General features: G+C 47.1%; 1 protein-coding gene across 1 annotated transcript in view; it reads right to left on the reverse strand.

Moving 5' to 3' along the window:
* The window catches only part of LRRC49 (leucine rich repeat containing 49), a 447,480-nt gene that overhangs the window by 288,893 nt on the left and 135,117 nt on the right, over nt 1–23,470 (reverse strand). The window contains exon 8 of the mRNA XM_069222363.1: nt 22,176–22,319. Within this exon, the coding sequence (XP_069078464.1) occupies nt 22,176–22,319 (144 nt within the window). The remainder of the gene's footprint in view (nt 1–22,175; nt 22,320–23,470) is intronic.

A 23,470-nucleotide genomic window follows, 5' to 3' on the forward strand; every position in this document is an offset into this window, starting at 1 on the left:
ACAGTGTTTTAACTTCCGTTAAGAAGAGAGCTATCATCCCAGTCCCGCCAGGTCAACCTGGATGAGGATGGTATTCTCTGGTGTCTGGGTACAGAAACCATAGGGAAGTATAGAATGATCATCAAATTTAAGCTATTGAACAAGTTCATACCAATGATCCATTTCAAAATGTGTTCCCTCCCGCAGATCTTTCCTCTCATCGCTCAGGGGGATTATCTTACCAAAACTGACCTCCAGGACGCTTACCTCCATGTCCCAATAGAAGCAGCCAGACAGCAATTTCTCAGGTTCTGTATAGGGACAGAGCACTGACAGTTTTGGGTACTCCCATTCGGGATAAAAATAGCTCCCTGAGTGTTTGCAAAAATCCTGCCTCCTGCAATGGCTTACTTTCATGACAAGGGGATAATATCAGAAGATCATCTAGGTAAGGGTAAATTCTGACCTAGACGATCTTCTGATTCATCCAGTTCTCAAGATATGTCTACGCTGCAGACAATGGCTGTGTGCAGGGATCTCAAGGACTTTGGGTTTCTCCTCAACAGAGACAAGTCGGTTCTGGTTTCACATCAGGACTTGGAATACAAAGGAGCACATTTCCGGACAGAGTTGGGAAAGGTCTTCCTGCCAGTGATAAATCACCATGTGATGCTTATCCTTTGTCGGACTAATGTCCAGGAGGACATAATAATTATATGTTGTTTCTTCACTTCTGGTATTATATTCTACACTGGTTGATTGCTTTTCTGTTGTCTGGTTTTCTTTCTCCAGGCGACTATGATTTTCATCATTCCCGGGGCCCGTTCCCATCTGGGTCAGATAGTTTGCCATATTCTTCACCATTGGTCACCAGTGTCAGAAGACTTCGAGAGCCTCATTCCACTCAATCCATCCATGGGATCAGGTCACATCTGGGCTGGTGGATTCATTCTCCAGCGTTGGCACAGGGTACCCCCTTTGCACTTCCCGACCCCTTGATTCATACTACACACACCAGCAAACAAGGTTGGGCAACGGTCCTGTGGGAGTTGACAACTCATGGTCTTTGGTCGGCCAGGGAAATGGTGCATTCCTCGAACTGGAAGGAACTGAAGGCAATGCAAGAAGCACTGAGGTTTTTTTAGCCTCAGCTGAGGAGTTAGGCTGTGATGGTCAGAACAGACAACTCAGTAGAAAAAGCATACATCAACTGCCAGTTTGGTACAAAGAGTCAGTCCCTGAACCAGTTGGTTCCTCAGATAATGGCTTGGGCAGAGGTGAATCTCTTGTCACTCGGAGCCATTCACATTCAGGGAAGTCTCAACGTTCAGGCAGACAGGTTGGGTCAGAATTTTCCCTGTTTCCAGGAGTTTGTCCTCAATCCCCTGGGGCTTCCAGATCTGTGCAGCAGGTGGGGTTTTCCTGTCATAGATCTGTTTGCCAATTAGTCAAGCTTCCTCAGTTTTTTTCTCAGATTCAGGAGAGTCATTCCCTAGCTGTTAATGGCCTTCTCTGGCTGTAGCCAAGAAATCTCCTGTATGTCTTCCCTCCTTTCCCTCTCATCTGGAAGGTCCTACTCAGAGTCCAGAGGGTGCAGTTTGATGTGATTCTGATTGTCCCGTATTGGCTGAGGAGGGTGTGGTTCCCTCGATCCCTGGCAATCTCCAAGGAATGGATTCTTCCACTAGCCAGCATTCCAAATATTCGTCCAACTTTATCACTCCCACCCCTGAGCCGTCTTTGACTGTCTGCCTGGAGGTTGAGAGGAGGGCGTCTGTAGAGGAAGGGTCTATCCTGTCTGTTTCTTTATCTCTGCAGACCTCAAGGCACAAATCAACGAGGAATTCGTACAAATATCATTGGGCCTCTTTTGATAAGTGGGGTCTAGCTAATGTTTTTTTCTCCAAGGATTGCACCCCTGAAACTATTTTAGATTTCCTTCAGGAGGGATTTGACAAACATTTTTCTGTTTCTACATTAAAACTGCAATGGTCGGCTATCAGGGTTTTTAGATCTCCCTTGGGTGAACTGGAACATCTTAATTTCCTTGGTTCCCAGGCTTTTTCAGGATTTCTCCCTTCTTACAGCTAAGTTCAGGTCATTTTTATCTCTGTGGGATTGACCCTTGTTTTTTTTTTTCTTATTGGCTATCACTTTGGACAGGTGCCTGGGAGAACTGGGTTTTCTTCAATGCTGTTATCCTTACCTGAATATATTGTTGTCTTTGGGTCCTGATTTTCTCCCCAAGATTAACTCTCCTTTTAACCATAATAAAGACACTGTCCTTCCATCTTTGGGGGAAGTCTTCTCAGACCCTTCTGTGTCTTCCCTTGATGTGGTGAGGGCTCTTGAGGTGTATTTGAAAACATCCTCAGTGTTTTCATAAGTCAGACTCCTTGTTGGTTAATTTTGAACATGCCAACAGGGGTGGTACTCCTCCCGGGTTCACCCTTGCTTGATGGATAAAAACTGTAATTTCCTCAGCTTACAAACATTCTGGTTCTGAATTTCCTGGGACAGTTAAGGCTCATTCTACTCGGGGTATGATTACCTCCTGGGCTGAAAGGGTTGTGGTCTTGGTGGTGGATATTTGTGCTACTGCAACCTGGGCATCCCTGTCCACGTGTGTTTCCCACTATAGACTGAATGCTGTCCAGGATAATTTGGTAGGCCCCCCCATCTGGGTCTCCTTGGACATTATAATATGACAACATGCTGCAACAAACTGTTACCCATCTTTTCTTTTGTTGCAGGCATCTCAGACAGTACTGTTCATAGATGAGGACAGGCAGACCGGAGTAGCAGCAGAAAGAGCAGGTTATTATTTGCTAGTTTTCTTTATGGTGCATCTGAGACATTGAAATGATCAGATGCTTTAATCATTTTTTCTTCGTGTACAGCCATCTCAGACCCTGCTACACATAAATTTGAACAGGCACACAGGAGTAGAAGCAGAAAGACAAGGTAATAATTTAGCAGATTTTCATTGTGGTGCACCTAGTACAATGGAATATGACAACCTACTTTAATTGTATTGTATTGTGGGTTATTTGTAAAGCGCATTCCGGCCGTAGCATCAAAGCGCTAAAGACTAACGCAACAACAGAGGGAATCCTAAAAATAATTTAAAAAAAGAAAGAGTAACCAGTAATCAGTATATCAGAAAAGTTGAGGAATAGCAAAAAGGGAAAAGGGGCGACAAAGAAAGAAGGGTGCTGACCTAGTCTGAGAATAACCAAGTTTTAAGACGCTTCCGAAAGCGGAAGTACGTCTCCTCCATCTTGATGGAAAGTGGAAGAGAGTTCCAGAGTCTTGCCGCTGTAACTGAGAAGGCTTTATCCCCCCATCTAGTCGTACGACAACGGGGGATACATATCATTTCCAATGCAGAGGATCGGAGCTGATGTCCTGTCTGGTATGGCCGTAAGGTCGAACTTAAGTAATGACAGCCTCCCTGATGAAAGGCCTTATAAGTAAGGCAAAGTGCTTTAAATGTGACCCGTTTTTCCACTGGTAGCCAGTGCAACTGCTAGCCAATGAAAAACTTGGAAGGTCCAGAACCAAGCGAGCTGCCGCATGCTGAATCAATTGCAATCGATTAAGAGAGACCTTCTTGATATTAAGCATCAGCGCATTGCAATAGTCAAGTCTAGAAATCACTAGTGCTAAGGTCACCTGAATTTTGAGTTCTTTTTGAAGAAAGGGAAAAATGTTCTTTAACATTTTCAGGCACCAGTAGCAACTTTTAACTATGCTGTTAATTTGATGTTAAAAAAGAAAGAGTCCTATCAAATAGCACTCCGAGGTTTCTTACCGAGGAGCTAGGAGCTGGGCATTCATTGGAGGACTTTGGCCACCATCGAGCGCCCCATATATTGGTATCCAGGCCAAAGAAGAGAATTTCCGTCTTTTCTCCGTTCAATTTTAGCAAATTATTACTCATCCAATTGTTGATTTCACTCATGCATGTGTGAAATCTATCTGCCACCTCCTCCCAGTTCTGATTAACCGGTATAATCAACTGGGTGTCATCAGCATAAGAAACCACTTGAAATCCAAATGAACGGATCAATCTGGCTAGAAGGACCACATATAGATTAAACAAGGTGGGGCTAAGTGACGATCCTTGTGGAACCCCACAAGGAAGTTGAAATGGACGAGCCCTGAAGTCTCTACAGCTGACCGTGATCGATCTATCCAACAGGAAAGACTCTAGTATATCAAGGGCCTTATCTCTGACACCTGCTTGATAGAGACGTTGTAATAGCAGATGTGGAGATATAGTATCAAATGCAGCGGAGAGGTCCAAGAGTACCAAAATGGCATCGTACCCCTGATCAACTTTCCTCCGGATAATGTCCGCAGAAGAGACCAGGGCGGATTTTGTGCTGTGATCTTTGAGGAACCCATGTTGTGATGGATCCAAGACCCCACTAGTCTGAAAAAACTAACCAACTCGGTGTTAAGATGTTTCTCCAGTATTTTAGCTGTGGCAGGAAGCAAAGAGATGGGGCGTACATTTTTTAAGTCATTGGAATCCCCGCACGGTTTCTTAGTGAGAGGAATCACAATGGATTCCTTCCAGGAAGGATGGAAACGCCCTTCCGTCAGAATTTCTCGATAGACTGGTTCAAGTGCGGTTGAAATCAAATCAGGAGCTAGTTTTAGATTCTTAGAAGGACACAGTTCCAAAGGAGACCCAGATTTCACTCCCCCAGGAGTTCTTTGATTTTAGACACCTGTAACGTTGAAAAACAGGTAAACTATGGTCCAGGATCTCGGACCAGAGCTTCTTCTTGATCTTCACTCAGCTCCATGGGGGGCTGCTTGAAGTTGGCATGGAGATGAAGAATTTTATTCTTAAAGAAATCAGCAACCCTTTGGCAAAAATCGGAGGAGTTCTCCAGCACCGTTACTACTCATAGATTACAAAAGGCACATGTGAGTAGAAGCAGAAATCAACCTATATGGCTGATTTCACTTGTGATGCACCTAGTACATAAAACATAACATTCATCAACCCTTTTTTTTGTTACAATCACACACAGGTGTGAGAACGCACAGAAAGGCCCAGGTAATTACTTGCTACATTTTCCAAGAGATAGCTCAGACTTGTCTGGTAGATTGCATTCAATAGCATAAGAACCAACTTTAAATATTGTTCCTCACCTTAAATAATGTTCCTCTTTTTTTGCAGGCTTTGCAGCGTAGTAGGCTCAGACTGATTGCCACCAAAATGTTCAAGTGCAAAGCTGTGACTTCTGCAGAGAGCAGTGCTCCGCCACAAAGGAAAAAATGCTGCCTTGTGTTCAAAGAAGCATGGCTGAAAGAAATTGTGGAGACTGAGACACAGAAGTCACAGAGCAAGGTTCGCGTACAACTGGGAGAGCAATTTCTATACAATCCAGAAGTAAGCCTGATTTGCAAAGTATGTGCAGAAGCAAAGATTGCAGAGGACTTTTCTACTGGGAAGAAATGGAGTGATGTCTGGAAGCTGGACTACTTGAAACGCCATCTATGTAGCAAAGTTCATGAATCTGTTTTGGTGACCCTAAGAAATAAAAGTGCTGCTGCCAGGCTGGGTTTTGGAGTGCGCACCATGCTGACGAAAGCCAGTGATAGAGCAAACAGACTACAAGTGGCTGAACGGCAATGATCCATGCCTGAGGAGATAAAGATTCTCATCAACAAAATGTTGTCGCATTGTATGTGAAGATACCAGACAGCTGTAGGAGCAAGAACTATGCCTTTGAATTTTTGGAGGCCATCAACAGCATGATACGCTCTGACTTCATGGCAGAACTTCACAGTGCTCAGTATCACACATTGAGAATTGATGAGAGCACAGATGAACGAGTTACTTACCTTCGGTAACGACTTTTCTGGTGGATACATTAGCTACCTGTGGATTCCTCACCTAATGAATACTCCCATGGCGCCAGCATTCGACGGAAATCTTCTTCCTAGCTTCTGCACGTCGACGAGGACGTCACATTAGCCCACGCGACGCCGTCTGACGTCATACAGGCAATAAGAGGTTCTCGCCGACGTCAGTACCAACATTTTTTACGTGCATGAGAACAATAACCCAATGCAATGAAAGAGCAAGGCAACATCCCATAACATTGTAAATCACACAACATGGCAATAAAATGGCTATAGATTTAATATAACTCTCTTTTTTAAAACAAACAAATATATACTAATTATGTATATACACAAAGATATATATATATGTATATATATATATATACAAAATCTATTGCAGTCTTGAAGACCAATAGGAGCGCACTCAAGGATTACTTGGTAAGACCAAAAAGGCAACCGGGAGGCGGGTGGGACCGTGAGGAATCCACAGGTAGCTAATGTATCCACCAGAAAAGTCGTTACCGAAGGTAAGTAACTCGTTCTTCTGATGGATACAACTACCTGTGGATTCCTCACCTAATGAGTAGAGTCCCAAAGCAGTACCACGCCCGGTGGTGGGTGCCTAAATGGTCAAGCCAAGAAATCATGCAGCACTGACCGTGCAAAATGGCCGTCCCTTCTGACCTCAGAGTCCAAACAGTAATGCTTCGCAAAAGTGTGAAGGGACGACCAAGTTGCGGCCTTGCAGATGTCGACCACAGGAACACCTCTGGCCAAGGCCGAAGTGGCCGACTTAGCTCTGGTGGAATGAGCTCTAATGCCATCAGGAGGATCCTTCTTTGCTAAACAGTAACAGATTTTAATGCAAAGAACAACCCACCTGGAGAGTGTTCTCTTGTGGACTGCCTTTCCTCTCCTCTTGCCCATGTATCCGATGAACAGCTGATCCTCCAGCCTGAAGTCCTTAGTTCTATCAATGTAGAAGCTTAACGCCCTCTTTGGGTCCAAGCGATGTAGTCTCTCTTCCTCCTTTGAAGGATGAGGCGGAGGATAGAACGTGGACAAAGTAATTGTCTGGGCCAAATGGAAGGGTGAAACAACCTTCGGGAGGAAAGCAGCCTTGGTCCTCAACACCACCTTATCCCCATAAAAGTTTGTATAAGGGGGTTTTACCGATAAGGCCTGCAACTCACTCACTCTCCTTGCATCCTTGCAGATGTTATAGCCACCAAGAAGACTGTCTTAATAACTAAATACCTTAAGGGGCAAGAATGCATAGGTTCAAAAGGGGACCCCATAAGGAAAGTCAGGACCAAGGACAAATCCCATTGAGGCATAACGAATGGCTTTGGAGGATATTTATTTAGAAGACCTTTCAAGAATCTGAGAACAATAGGGGATTTAAATAACGATGGTTGGTCTGGAAGACAAATGAAGGCTGACAAGGCAGACAAATAACCTTTATGGGTAGCCACTGCACAACCTTTCTGCGCTAGAGACAGAGCAAAAGACAAAACATCTGACAGATGAGCATGTAAGGGATCAATCTGTCTCTCTCCACACCACATAACAAATTTAGACCACCTATTAGCGTAGATAGATTTAGTGGAGTGTCACCTGGCCGCTAATATAACATCCACTACATCAGGCGGGAGAGAGAAGGAACTCAGGTTGCCCCGCTCAATCTCCAGGCATGTAGGTGCAGACTCTGGAGGTTGGGGTTTAAAACCTGCCCCTGCGACTGCGAGAGGAGGTCTGCCCTGAGAGGGAGACGGAGCGGAGGGCACAGTGAGAGTTGGAGAAGGTCGGAGTACCACACCCTCCTTGGCCAATCTGGAGCTATTAAGATGACTTGGGCCCGGTCTTGGCGAATCTTCCTCAACACCTGAGGAATCAAGGGTATGGGGGAAACGCGTAAAGGAACTGGCTGCACCAGGTTATCTGAAACGCGTCCCCCAACGCTCCCTGCATCGGATACTGGAGGCTGCAGAATAACGGGCAATGCGCGTTCTCCAGAGTGGCAAACAAATCTATCCGAGGAAACCCCCACATCTGAAAGATTAAACAGACTTGATCTGGATGGAGACGCCACTCGTGGTCGGCCGAGAAATGGCGACTGAGACTGTCCGCACGTACATTCAAGACCCCGGCCAGATGATTTGCTACCAAGCAAATCTGATGGTCCTTTGCCCAGGACCATAGTCGAAGAGCTTCTCTGCAGAGAAGGTACGACCCTACTCCTCCCTGTTTGTTTATGTACCACATCGCGGTAGTATTGTCCGTCAGGACCTGTACCGACTGACCACGAAGGGAAGGGAGGAAGGCCTTGAGAGCCAGACGTACAGCCCGCAACTCCAACAGATTGATATGAAAAATCTGTTCCTCTGGAGACCAAAGCCCTTTGATCTCCAGATCCCCCAGATGAGCTCCCCACCCTAGAGTGGAAGCATCCGTTATGACCGTGGTCACTGGTGGTGACTGCGCGAACGGCTTTCCTTGTGAAAGATTGTTGCCCGCAATCCACCACTTCAAGTCCACAGCAGCATCTCCGGAGATCTTGACAGCACCTTCTAGATCTCCTTTGTGTTGAGACCACTGCCTTCGGAGGCACCACTGAAGAGCCCTCATATGCCAGCGAGCATGCGTGACCAACAGTATGCAGGAGGCAAACAGACCGAGCAGACGAAGGACCTTGAGGACTGGAACTACCGCTCCATTTCGAAACATTGGAACCAACTCCTGAATATCTTGAATCCGCTGAGGCGGAGGAAAGGCTCGATTCAATGTTGTATCCAGTACTGCCCCTATGAACAGGAGGCGCTGAGAGGGCTCCAGGTGAGATTTGGGCACGTTCACCGAAAAGCCCAGGTCGAACAACAACTGGGTTGTTGACTGCAGATGATGCGACACAAGCTCCGGAGACTTGGCTTTGATCAACCAGTCGTCCAAGTAAGGGAATACTGCTATCCCCTTCCTTCTGAGCTCTGCCGCAACCACTGACATCACCTTCGTGAAGACTCGAGGTGCTGAAGTAAGACCAAACGGGAGGACCGCAAACTGATAGTGCTGCGACCCTACCACAAACCGGAGATACTTCCTGTGCGACTTGAGTATCGGGATATGAAAATAAGCATCCTGCAAGTCGACAGACACCATCCAATCTTCTTTGTTCAACGCCAAAAGCACCTGAGCTAGGGTCAGCATCTTGAACTTTTCCTGTTTGAGGAACCAATTCAAGATCCTCAGATCCAGGATTGGTCTCAACCGACCATCCTTCTTGGGAATCAGGAAGTACCTTGAGTAACAACCTCGACCCCTTTCCTGCTCTGGGACTAACTCCACCGCGCCCTTTGAAAGGAGGACTTGAACCTCCTGTTCTAACAACAGGAGGTGTTCTTCTGAAAAATAAGATGGGCGGGGCGGGATGGGGGGCGGAAACTCCCGAAAGGGAAGGGTGTAGCCTTTTCCCACAATACTGATAACCCAAGTGTCCGATGTAATAGTCTCCCACTTGTGGAGAAAATGCCGTAACCTCCCCCCTACAGGAGAGGAGTGAATGGGAAATGGTGGAAGCCTAAGGCTGCTTTCCCTGCTGCACCCCTCCAGAGGACGAGGAAGAGGCAGAGAGCTGCTGAGAGGCTCCTCTGGTGTGGGCCCTACCCCTCCCTCTAAATGATCTATAGGGGAGGGAAGAGGTGGGTTGCTGGAATCTCCCCCGAAAGGAAGAGGAGGAAGAGCCACGCCCAAATCCACGAAATCTCCTGAAAAATCTGGAGGAGGCAGAAGAAGAAGGGGCTTGCAGCCCTAATGATTTGGCTGTGGCCCTGCTTTCTTTAAATCTCTCCAAGGCCGAATCTGCTTTGGCTCCAAACAGTTTGTCCCCATCAAATGGGAGGTCCAACAGGGTCGACTGCACGTCCGCAGAAAACCCTGAGTTACGGAGCCAGGCCTGCCTCCTTGCCACCACAGCCGTGCCCATTGCCCTAGCCACCGAGTCGGTCGTGTCCAGCCCAGACTGGATAATCTGGGTTGCGGCAGCCTGGGCATCCGAGACAACATTCAAGAGTCCCTGGGGAAGCTCCGTAAATGAAGATGAAATATCGTCCATGAGAGCATGGATGTATCTCCCCAGAATACAAGTCGCGTTGGTGGCCTTCAACGCCAAACTACAAGAGGAAAATATCTTCTTGGATTGTGCATCCAGCTTTTTAGAGTCTCTGTCTCCTGGTACTGTCGGGAAAGATCCAGGCGCTGACCTAGAGGAACAGGAGGCTTGCACCACCAAGCTCTCCGGCGTAGGGTGTCTAGACAGAAAGCCAGGGTCAGATGGTGCAGCTCGATATCTCCTGGCCACAGCCCTATGAACAGCCGAGGAAGATACTGGCTTCTTCCACACCTCTAACACCGGATCAAGCAAAGCCTCATTAAATGGCAAGAGAGGCTCCGCTGCAGCAGAGGCCGGATGCAGTACCTCAGTCAGTAAATTCTGCTTCGCCTCTGCCACCGGCAAAGGCAGGTCCAGAAAGTTAGTTGCCTTCCTCACCACAGCGTGAAAGGTAGCAGCCTCCTCCGTATATTCCCCTGGAGATGAAAGGTCCCACTCAGGGGAAGTATCCAGACCATGCAGTCCATCACCAGAGTCCTCAATCTCTCCTTCCTCCAAGACTCGTTGGTATTCCTGCTCTTCCAAAAGACGGAGAGCACGCCTCCTCGAATGTAGTCTTTCCTCGATACGCGAAGTCGACATGGCCTCCGCCGAAGTCGAAGATCGGCGCCGCTCTCCAGAACCATCTGACGCCGCGTCCGGCGCCACAGGCAGCTTCGACGCAGAGGAAGGAGCCGGACGAAGAAATCTTGGAGTCTCTGATGGACCCGCCGGAGTCACAGGACGAAATCCTGACGTCGACGGGATGGAAACCTCCGGGGCCAAAACCTCTGGAGCCACCGGAGCGGCCACCGAGCCCACATTCCCTAAAGGGAGAAAGGGCATAAAGGGTGCCGGCCGTAGAGGCGCAGGATCACCCAATGAAAAGGCCAAGGGCCCCGAAGGACCAGCCGGAGCACCTCCTGGAGCCATCTGTTGAAAGATGGTATACATCGCATTCAGAAATGCGGTATTATCAGCTCCAGGGGCGGGAAAAGCTGGATACTGGGGTGCCTGGATCGAAGGCGACCCCGACGCCAGCCTCGACGTCCGCGACGCCGGAGAGATCACAAGAGGCTGCATCACCTCAACCACAGACGCCTGTCCAGGCGAAGTCGGTGACGTCGGAGAGGGCAACGGCGTCGATGGATGTGGCGTGACCGTGGGACTGACCTCCCAAGTCTTCCGACGCCGAGCCGAAGGTGACCTCGAACGAGACTCCTTGCTGGAATGACGCCGTGAATCCCTACGGCGCCGGGAGTCTCGATGACGCCGATGAGACCTTGGCGAAGAAGACTTCTTATGATGTTTCTTCTGCTTTCTCTTCGACTTCGCCATGAATAGTTTAGCCTCACGTTCTTTCAGGGCCTTCAGATTCATGTGCTGACATGAATCACAAGTTGCGACGTCGTGGTCGGAGCTTAAACACCATAGACAGTCGGAGTGAGGATCAGTAACGGACATCTTGCCGCCACACTCTCGACAGGGCTTGAAACCCGACTTCCTCTGAGACATTATTACCGCAGAGAAAATCCACGCAGCAGAAAATACACTGTAACTATGAAAGTAACAGTAGCTCCCTCGAAGATAACCGTTTCGAATGCACGGAAAAAAGGGAACTGACGTCGGCACGTCGGCGAGGACCTCTTATTGCCTGTATGACATCAGACGGCGTTGCGTGGGGTAATGTGACGTCCTCGTCGACGTGCAGAAGCTAGGAAGAAGATTTCCGTCGAATGCTGGCGCCATGGGAGTATTCATTAGGTGAGGAATCCACAGGTAGTTGTATCCATCAGAAATTTCAGTTACAAAAATGTTCATCGTCTACTTCAAGTTCTGATCTGTAACATCAACAGGGCACAAAACAGTGTTTGGGGGAATTGTAAGTGAGTGCATGCAATGCAGAGGCTATCACTATAGCTGTATAAGACTTCTACACTGCCAATAAGCTGGATCGTATGAGAACAGTCATGGTCACATCAGATGGTGCATCAGTGATGCTGTGAAAGAACAATGGTGTTGCTACCACCTCAAACAATCCATTCCCCATCTAGTTGAGCAGCACTGTGTTGTGCACAGAGAAGATTTGGGAGTTGATGATGCCTGGAAAACAGTGCCGATGATCAGGGAAATTGAAACATTACTGAGGACTGTCTACACTTTGTTATCCTGCTCACCTGTAAGGAAGTCCAAGCTGGACGAAAATGCTTTGGTCACTGGATGTGAAGTGGTCTCCTTTCGGCCACTCAATGAGGTGCGTGGCTTTCAAGGCATTTTGCTGTTGGTGCACTCTTGCGTAATTATGAGGTTGCTCTTAAATACTTTGATCATGAAAGAGATGAGGAGAATGACCCAATTGCTACAAAAAACTATCTGACTCAAACTACCATATTTCCTTTGCAGCACTAAATGACATTCTGGGTGAACTTGTATCTTTGTGCAAGTTCTTTCAGAAAAGCTCTTTGACCACAGTTGAAGCTGTACAGTACGCAAGAGCAAAAATTGCCCAAATAAGGGAACAGTACTTGGGCGACACTGTCTTTTGGAGCAACACAGTAAGAGATCTGATGGCTTTGAGATGGCCAGAGAGGACCGAGAGTATGATGGTGAGCCGATGTTATCTTTCATTAAAAAAAATTCTGAGCACATGGAAAGAAGGTTCCCAGAAGATGAATTGAAGGAATGGACAAGCTTTGATTTCCATGCAGTAACAACACAATCACAGTTTGATTTTGGGACTGAGAATGTACAAAGACTTTTTGAAAAGTATTAGAAGGCCTTGGTCCTGGGTGAATGTGACACCCCTGATGATGTTGTTCGGCAATGCAGAGATTATAAATATGTGGTGGCAGCGCATATAAAAAGCGCATTGTTTAGGACCTTTCAAGACATGGTGAATTTCACTCTGCGGAATGCTGCACTGTATAGTATTGTATCTCAGCCTATTGATATATGTTCAACTTTCCAGGCTTCAAGTGCAGACTGCAAATGAGGATTCAGCCTCATGAACTCAATCAAGTCCAAATTAAGAAACAGACTAGAGGAGAGTCACCTAGATTTGCTGATGAGGACAAAGGCTTACCTCTCAAATGGGAAAGTTGACTTAGACCGAGTTTATCAGCACTGGAAGAATGGCAAGGACCGGTGAGAAAAACAAACACGTCACAGATCTAATGTTGGCACTTGACTTGTCTAAACTTTGATACGGCTCCTCCTACAGTCCATGTGTGGGTGGTGTAAGAACATTTCTCAGCCTGTGTCTTGGCAGGGGCATCATGGCATTTATCAGTAGTGTGTTCATCAAATTGTAAATGTTAACTAATTGTACAACTGGCTGTATTTGATGTGCATGGCCCTCTGCAGCACTCATGAGTATTCATTAAAGTTTCATAATGGTTCAATCTCCTGATTTCTGTTTTCTCTAACTGGGGTGTAGGTGGCACTTAACAGGTCATGTCCTTGGGGTGTGCAACCAGGTCACAAACTGCCTTAATGCCCTATTACATGGAGCAATGTTTATACAAATATCCCTTTTTTGCTTTAGTGGAAAAACAAAGCTATGCAGAAGCTAATGCCAAATTATGCGCTGCGCTCACATGAATAGTCAATTTCTTGGTGCACGAATCCTTGGCTGCAGCGCACAGAGACCTCACACTGCTGCACACAGTGGAAAAAAATTAGAGGGAACATTGGTCACAGCCCATGTTCAGTTTAGTGTTGGGAGAAGTACTGTCTGCTTTCCTAAAAACATGGACAGCTACATCAGGTTCCTCTACACTGTGGATTTGGCCACTATAAAGGCAGCCTTCTATGACCTTGGACACATTCCTCACGTCATAAGAGCAATTGATGGCACCCCTATTGCTTTGGTTCCTCCCACTGTAAATGAACAAGTATATAGGAACCGGAAGAACTTTCACTCTATTAACATGCAGGTGCTGTGTTTGGCGGACTAGTACATCTCCCAAGTGACTTCCATGTTTCCGGGATCTGTGCATGACGCCTACATAATGAGAACAGCAGTACCCCACAGATGGCACGTTTACAGAGAAAGAGGGTTTGGCTCAATATGGATGTGTGTCTCTGTTGTAGCACCTGTCAACACATCATTATCTGTGGCTGGCACTTGTTTGTAACATGTCCTGCCTTCATTCGTACAGGTGAATCAGGCTATCCTAACCTGCCCTGGCTGTTCACACCAGTGAGATTCCCTGCCACGGATGCCGAGACACGATACAATGAGGCCCACAGCAAGACAAGGCGTGTGATTGAAAGGACTTTTGGCCTACTTAAGGCATGATTCCAATGTCTCCACGTCTCTGGAGGTGCCCTCCTCTATAGTCCTCAAAAGGTGTGCCAGATCTTAATTGCCTGCTGCATGCTCCACAATCTGGCCCTACGACATCACATCCCATTATTGGCAGCTGAGGAGGTGGCGGCTGGACCAGTGGGTGGTGATGGTGACATGGAAAAGAACACTCTAGGATGGAGCTGATTAATCAGTACTTCCATTGACAGACAGGTATGTTGTGTATGTTCGTAGCAGGTGATATACTTGCACTTTGGTTAATGAAAATGCCCCTCCTGGCCATTTACATCAGTGCAGATGTACCATTTACCAATTCCTATGTGTGGGTGGTGATAGACGATTGATTGTAAGTCAGGAGCAGTGTAGCTGGTCTCAACTCAGCCATATGTCCCCTATGTTGGATGCTAGGTATATATCTTCTGAAGACAGCCCTGTAGTGTGCTATGTGTCCTGTCATCTCATGTGCAGATGTGAGTCCAGCTATGGACTGTGTACAGTGTATCCTTACCTCTCCTAGCAGTTGCCTAAGCCATTCATGTGAAGTTTCCTTTGCTAACAGTTGAAGTTTTTGAGCCCATTACAGCTGTCAGCTACAACTATTTAGTCATATACTTATTGTGTTAGTTGATGTAGAAGTGTAATCAGTTGTGCCCTGTTTCTTTGCAAAACCATAATGGTCACCACAATGATGGACTGCATATGTGCCTAGAGTGCGACCATGCCTCACATCCTGATTTGTGTCCCTGTATTGTGCTTATTTCAGATTTGACTGCTGGATCTACTCTAGTGTGTGACTGGACTACTGTCTCTCGTTCAACTGGCTATTGTAACATCTCTGATGTACTAGCTCCCCTGCAGAGGATGCCTCACTCTACTTTAATTTGCACTGGCTGTTGGTTGAGGGGTATTACTACACATGCCATTTAGCTGAACACACATGTGAACATCACACAATAAAGACACAAATGCATTTGCTGTGATCTACAGTGTTTACTGTGCATATTTTGCCCAATAATTGATGATCGGGGTCATGGTGGATGAAATCATCGGAGTGGGTGGCCTAACTGTTGGTAGTACAGGTCCAGTGTCCAAGGGCCACAGGTAAAATGGAGAAATTACATTGAACAGTCAACTGGGTGTGTCAGTGGCACACAAGGGAGGATGTTCGAAAGAGGGTCACTTCCTGGCAGTGGGTTTCGTCTTGGCATCTGCTCCAGTCGGATGTCTGGCTGAACGTCCACATTTGCGGGGGGGTTCCTCAGCTACAGAGGGAGGGTGTCAGTGACCTGTGGCTCCCCTGGCAGGGCCTCCAGTCCGCTGGCTGTTGCTGATGTAGATGCCTCAAATAAGGGGTTGCCAGTGGAAGGGGCCTGCTGGTGGGGTGAGGTGGGACGCAGGATGTTGGTGTCCCTGAGCATCCCTGCAATGGTGGCCATGGAGGCAATGAGTGCCTGCCACTGCTGCATGGCCTCCTGGTGGTATTCCCTCTGCAGCAGTTGGTTTTCCCCCAAGATGACGAGTATTTGGCCCATCTTGTCCTGGGATTGCAGGACTTAGGAGATGGACTCCTGGTCAGTTGGCTCCCTTGGCTGCCTCGTCCTCTGGCCCACAGGTCCTCTCCCACGCCTCCTGCCCTCCTGTGCCTGTGCCACTGTCACGGTGTACCCACTCCCAGTCTCACCAGGACCTTCTTTGTCTGGGGTGTGAGGGGTCCACTCTGGTCCCTGTATTGTGGGGCACACTACTGATTGACCAGTACTTGTGACACAGGTTTCGGGGCGAGGGGTTGGCTGTGCTGTCATTGCCACAAGGTGGGGGAGGGTTGGATGTGGGCAGGGTAAGGCTGGGATTGGTGGACTAACCAGGTGTCCCCGACAGGCCAGGTAAGTCGTCAATGTCCTGACATCCTGAGACGTAGTCATCACTTGGGCCTTCAGCCTAGGGAGTGCTGGCATTCCCTGGCACCGTCTCCAAGGTGGCAGGGGTATCTGTGGAGTGGAAGAGTGTTACCTGGTGGAGGTTTGATTGGTTGTCTATTTTTCTGATGCATAGAGTGGCTTGACTTGATTCCCAGTTATGGCAATGACAGATGCTGCACTGCAGTCATTGTTTGTGCATAGTGGACTGTGGGGTAGGTCCCTTGCTCCACTGGGGTTTGAGGAATGGGGATTGCATTTCTGTCACTGCCATGTGTTGGTCCTCAGTTGAAGTATCCAGTTGATGTGGCATGTGCAATAGTTATACATGCAGGGGTTGCACTGTACAGTGGACATAGCAGTTTTTTGTAGGTGGACTGGTGCACTGTGGGACTTGTAGTGATTGTTGTTGGCATGGCTATCCGTGCACTTGGGAGGGACTGTGTGGGCATTTTGGCTGGGTGGTATGCAGGGGAGAGGTTTGAGGTGATTGGGTGTGAGGTGGAGTGGTAAATAGGGTGACTTGGGGAGTGATAGGGTGGTAAGGAAGCATGCTGGACATGAGTACTTTGTGCCAGGGGAGTGGTAGTTACTTACCAGACTCCAGTCCTCCGGGTATTCCAGTCATGCCCTCAGGATGCATTATTGCCAAGACCTTCTCCTCCCATATTGCGAACTCTGGTGGAGGATGTGGGGGCCCACCGCCAGTCTTCTGTACGGCAATTTGGTGTTGTGATGCCATGGAACACACCTTCCCCCATAGGTCGTTCCACCTGTTCCGGATGTCCTCCCTTGTGTGTGGATGGTTGCCCACTGAGTTCACCCTGTCGACATTTCTCTGCCATAACTCAATTTTCCTGGCTACGGATGTTTGCTAGACCTGTGCTTCAAACAGCTGTGGCTCTACCCTGAGGATTTCATCGACCATGACCCTCAGCTCATCGTCTGTGAAGCGTGGGTGCTTCTGACGTGACATGGTGGTTTTGTTGTGGGTGGTGGTGTGTGTTGTGTGCAAGGGTGCAGTGTGGGGTGTTTGGTTGTGTGTGCTGGTGGTATATGGTGTTTGTGTGCAGTGGTGATGTGTGTATTGTGTTGCTGGTGCAGTTGTGTGGTGTGTGATGCGTGTGAAGTGTGATGGTGCCTATGGTATCAACGTGCAGTGTCCTCCGTTGGTGTGCTCCTCACTGCCTGTGTTGGTAGTTGTGGTTTTAAAGGATTGTGGGGATGTATGTGGGTGTGTTTTATAGTGCAGTGAGCAGGTGTGTGTGGTGTGTGTATGTGTCTCAGGGTTGGGGAATTCATACTGTCCAATGTGGTGCTGTGTTCTGGTGGAGGTGAGGTTATGACCGCGGCGGTTCGCACCGCCAATGGTTTTCCGCCATGCAATGACTACTGTGCTGATTTGTAGCTCGTAATATGGAGGGCGGAATATGTTCAGCGTGGCGGTGCTGGTGGTGAGACCGCCTCTATGCCGCACTCGGTCGTCCTGGCGGTGTCGGATTTGTGGCTGTATTTTGGCGCTCTTCATTGTGGCCTCTTAATATAGCGGGCGGAATACCGCCAGCACTGGTAGTCTTTTGGGACTCGCAACCGTGGCGGTCTTGCCAATAAACCGCCAAACTCATAATGAGGGCCTAAGTGTGGTTTGTGTTTCTAGCATACCAGACAGTCCTGTCTCCTCCTGCTCTTCGGCGCCAAGAGGATCTTCTTCATCAAAGATGTCTAGGGTGTATGAGATGCCCTACTGAAGCATCCTCCTGTGTGCCCAGCGATGTTCCCTTCGATAAGGAGGGTCTTCTTAGAGCAGAAGGTGAGGCACAACGGACCGGAGGCATTGTCATGGCCAGGGCACAAGTACAGATTGCACACTTCAAGATGGTCTGCCCAGGGATATTTCGAGTGGCAGCGAGGATAGTTCTAAAAGGGTGTCAGTTTTATCAACCAAACAGCGTTCTCTGGGGAGGAATTTGCAGCTATTTATGAGCCTGAGGGGTGTGAGGCCTCAATGACTGAGGGTGTCCACAATGGTCTTCGATGCTGCCAAAGGTATCTGCACACTGAGGAGAAGTACTGGATTTCAGTCGAGACTAACACAATGGGATTGAATGCTAAGTAAACAGGGCAGATAAAATACGTGTTCAGGACACAACAAAGTCAGAGCCCACTCAGTGCATGTCCGAAAACATTCTAACATGGGGTCAGTGCCCTTGCGCAATGTACACAAACATGAGGAGTCACACCACATTCCGGGAGACTTCTTCAAAAGGAAAGAAGCTGCAAAAGCCCAAGCCCAACACTAGCCAGCATGAATATGCTAAGCATGTGCATCTACACTCACACATTAAACAAACACACATTTTACTAAATGTAATGCTTTAGTAGAGGAAGAGCATTTTGAATTAGTTAATTCCTAACATTAATGTTTATGAAAATGGCTGGATACTCAAGCAAATGCTTTAGAATTTTGCAATGTTTTTATTAGAATTATTTTTTATCAAATCCTTATTCAGGTGGATTGCCATTACCTTTACAAACGTTTTGCTGTCTGATCAGTTAGGAGTTACAACATAACATATGGAACAAAGGTGATCTCTTTCTCCTCTTCCTAAGGGTGAACACTCTGTTCCTCTTTGAATGGGTCGCTCCATGTTAGATATGCAGCTATTAAAAAGAAGGATTATGGTCTTTTTATGAAATGTGGTTAATAGTTGAGGGCGTGAGAGCCCCACCCATGAATTCAACACATTCCTTGTCAGGGTGAACACCAAGAGTCACTAAATAAACCTGGGCTTAACCCTCTGGTATCTTGGTACAAAGGCAGTCAGGCTTAACTTAGGGCCACTGTGTAAAATATTTATGCAGCACTCAAACAGTAATGAAGTGAAAACACAACAAAACACAAGAAAAATCCCAATCCAATTTAGTAAAACAGAGTACAATTTAATAAATAAAATAACAACAAAACAACAAATATCCAATCAGTAGAACCGGACTGATAAGTTTTCAAAATATTAGGTAAAAATAGCACAAAAAATCACAAAGCGCCACTAGCGGGTATCTGTTTAACACTAATTTCTACATGTCCTACTTTTAAATATCTGCACCCTGACTTTATGGGCAATAAGGCCTACCTAGGGGTGACTTTTAAAAAAATATTTAAAAGGAAGGTTTAGGTCTGTCAAAAGGGGATATTTTGACTGGTTAAAATTACAGTATAGAACTGCCACATGGAGGTTGCCTGCGTGCAGCTATCAGGCTGCGCACAACTATAGTTTCTAGCGTACAGCCTGCACTAGGGAGTACATACATATGCACACATGTTCACGTGTAACCAGTTCAGTGCACCGTGTTCAGGCTGCTTTGCAGACACTGGTGGTAAACACGAGCAGTTCAATTACCATGCAGTTTTCATAAGTGACACTCGGTAGTGAGACTCACCCACAGTAAAGGTAAAAAAAAATTTTGTTTGTTTTTTAAAAGAGTGATCATGCAGCACAAAATCCTGGTATACTAGATGGAACCCATCTGCAACACATGCCACCACCAGCAGAAATTAGGGCAAGAACTGCCCATCGCACATGGGCATTCTTCCCCGGACACCAGAAATAAGTGGCAATGGCTTGTCTGCCACCACAGTGCTCTTACACTGGCCTTCCTACACTAAGACCACCCAGCTAACTCAACCACATTGCCACTTCTCTCCACAGCGAAACCACACTGCACTATGAACCCTTCTGATTTTAGGTCAGATGCATTCAGGACACTGCATACCTATATGGCCTGATAAGGTCTTGGCCCCCTCTTTCCCAGGGTCACGCAAATTGCGCCCAACACCCTGTTCCTGACAAGGGTCCAGTGTTTCAGCACTGTCATCACTACAGACAGTTCTGAAATTTGTCACATGGGTACCTTGGCTGCTCTTCCTCTGGGGAATATACAACTCAGTACCTTCACTCATCTGGGTCACTACACCCTAAAGATGCAGAGACAAGCCCCTTGCAGGACCCCTGACCCTCACCACGGTAGTTACTCTGGGGGCTACTGCTACCAGCACATCCTCTCAGGATGACTATGTTTCCTGAGGAAACCCCAGCCTAACCACGGTGTGCTCCTTTTGCAAGACTCACCCTAGGCTGTAACTACCATAGGAACCTTTCACCTCAAGCCCCGATTGGTCAACTGGAAATACCACTGGCCACTGTGAGAGCCATACCTTAAACTTCTCCAGGCCCTAGTTTAAGCCACTTTCTAGCCTGCAAGCTGTCAACCTGGAGACAAATTAGAGACACTAAAGATCCGCCAGTAAATATGACAAGTCACCCTGTAGGCATGCATTTCCACCTTCCACCACCTCACTCAGAGAAGCGGGGAGTCCCCACTGCTGAGTCCTTGCCTGGTGAACCAGGACTCCTAAGGGTCCTCAGGGTATTGCAGTCCCAAGAAAGGTATGCTTAAAGTGTACCAGGCAGAAGTTTGCTAAAGCAAGCCCTCCACAGCCTGTCCTGTCGACAGATCACAGCTGCAATCCCGGACAGAAGTGTTACACCACCCACCCAAACTGATGATCAAGGGCACCTGCATCTGGAGCAGGTACATGACACCGAGTTGGGTTACTGCGGGCACCATTCAGTCTCCCGCTGCATCTCAGCACATGCATCTGCCCCACTGTTACACCTAAAGTGAACCCACCAGAGGACTGCAGGGCAAAGTCCTCCACAGCCTGCCCTTCTGGCCACTTGGATTGACAATCCTGGACAAAAGTGCCTAACACCAACCCAGACTGATGTACCGTCAGTTAAGATAGACCCTGCATGGGCATCTAGTTGAGGCACTTTGGGCACACCCGCCTTTCTGCACCCTCATGTCAGGGACTACACCCACCAGCCAAACCAATGTCTGGCAAGCCAGGACCTGAAGAGGCTTCAAGGCCACTCCCCAAAGCTTGTACACCAGAAGTTCACCAGGCAGGAGTAAACTAAGGCCGAGCTTTTGCAGCCTGTCATTTGGACAGATCAGAGAAACCTTCCATAACAGGTGTGTTTCCCTAACTCCAGACTGATGCTCAGGGTCCCTTGATTAGGATAGGACCCACCTGAACACCTGGGTAGGTGACAGTGATCCACCCTATTCCTGTACACCATCTGGCTAGAGGGCGTCCGCTCTCTGTCCTGGGCTCTGTCCCACAGGACCTACGTAACTGGACACCCAGCTAGACATCACCACAGCACCCACCTCAAGTTCATGTAAAACAGTCCGAGGATGACATCCTTCACACAGTACTCTGGCAGGTGCCGACCCGACCCCGATATCCACCATTTTCCCATCCTGAGAATCTAGGGAGTCCATCACCCCCTCTCTGATCTACTCTAGTTCAATTACTACACCTTCTACCTCAGGTAGTGAGACTCACCCACAATACAGGTCATTAGGCCAGATGAGCATAAAGCAAAAAATCCTGGCATACTAAAGTTGGGGAACCCATTTGCAACAGTTTTTCCAGTGTAAGGCTAAACCATGCATTCAAATTTCTCACACAAGATTGCAAAGATATCTGTCTGAAGTAAAGACATGGTTCAATTTCTAAATTGAAGATCATGCTCACAGAATTGAAGGCACACTTTAAATCCACAAATACGAGTAATGAAAAAGACTTAGATGTATTTTTTAATACTGTATTTAATGTAAATACTAATCAACAAGTTAATAAGTACAGTGAAGAAAAGTCTGCCTTACAGAATGACTGATTACTGATGCACCCAAACCCCGGTTAAATTCAATATTCCACGCTAAGAATAGTCCTCCAATGTATAGATGTGAAATTGTCATAGAAAATAAAGCCAGCCTTTTTGTGTGTCTGAAGTTTCAGAACTAGAACTGCCGCAATAATTTTGATATAAAAATAATTTTAGCTGCATTTGCAAAACTACGCACCCAAAAATAAATCCCATTTAGCTCTTACCACTGATGTGATCTCGTTATGACGCAGGTTCAGTTCTGCCAATGAATCCAGTCCATTAAGATTTTCAACAACAGTTATGAAGTTCCTAGCAAGGTTTAATACACGGAGTTGCCCCAAATGACATACATTTTCTATTTTGGTAATCTGTAATAAAACATATTGGAAATGAGGGACATGCAGAAAAAACACTAATGCGTTCTTAACATTATAATGACATCCTTAGCATGTTCAGAATGCCCTGATAGGATCAAATAGATACACGTATGTTTACTTGAAGTTACACTATTATTATCAAACACGCCTGCTTTTTATTTATGCTTACAACATGGCTTCTTCCAATAGCCTCCTTGTGATACACAGTGCCTAATTTACAGTTTGCCCTGACGGGTTACTAATTCAAATATGATGGATATCCTGTCCACCATATTACAAATGCATTATATCGTATGACACTAGTAATGATGCAGAGGGGATATCTGTTACATTCAGGGGCTTAACACAAAATGATGGCCACCTCTGGAGAATGTGCTGATAGACCCATTAGTCTCCAATATCTTGCAGATATTCATACACTTTGGGCTGAATGGGGGTCCCCCACAGAGAGTGGTGGCCCCCTGTGCCGCAGGGGCAGAAGCCTGCGCTACAATCCTGGTCAGGTTTGTGGTGCAGTAACCAGTCCACCAAACTGTAAGTCAGGCCCTATACCTTGACAAGCCTCAGTACGTTAAACAACTGGTAAAGCCAACAGGTCTTCCCCATGAGAACTACTGACTTTGGCAATAATTTTTATCCATGCTGTACAGCAGTGCAAACCAGAACTGATGCACATGCCTACAAAATGAGGCAAGCATTTTTTGCTTACTACAAATTTCCTTGAATTTCTATGAATTAGTATTAAAAATTAAAAAATGAGCTTTTCTGATGCGGTGCTAATGCACTTTTTTTTTTATATAACACAATGCGCTTTTCTTTAAAAAAAAAAATATATATAAGAGAAGGAGAAGTGGGAAACATTGGAGACGTACACAGAGAACAGAGGGTGGGGCACAAAGAGAGGATGAAAAAGCACACAACGGAGGCTGGGCAGGTGGCAATAAACAAAAAGGCACATGGACAACAGAGGGTGGGCAGACGAAGAAACACATGGACAACAGAAGGTGGCTAAGTCTGGGAGTGGGGGAAGCACACACAAATGGAGCGTAGGTGGGTGGGAATGGAGAAGCACATGGATAACGGTTGAGGGGAGAGAAAGCACACAGGCAAAGAATGAAAGGCTGGTGGTGATGTGGATTCAC

This window comes from Pleurodeles waltl, chromosome 3_1 (assembly GCF_031143425.1).
Source record: "Pleurodeles waltl isolate 20211129_DDA chromosome 3_1, aPleWal1.hap1.20221129, whole genome shotgun sequence".
In the NCBI taxonomy this organism is placed as follows: Eukaryota; Metazoa; Chordata; class Amphibia; order Caudata; family Salamandridae; genus Pleurodeles; species Pleurodeles waltl.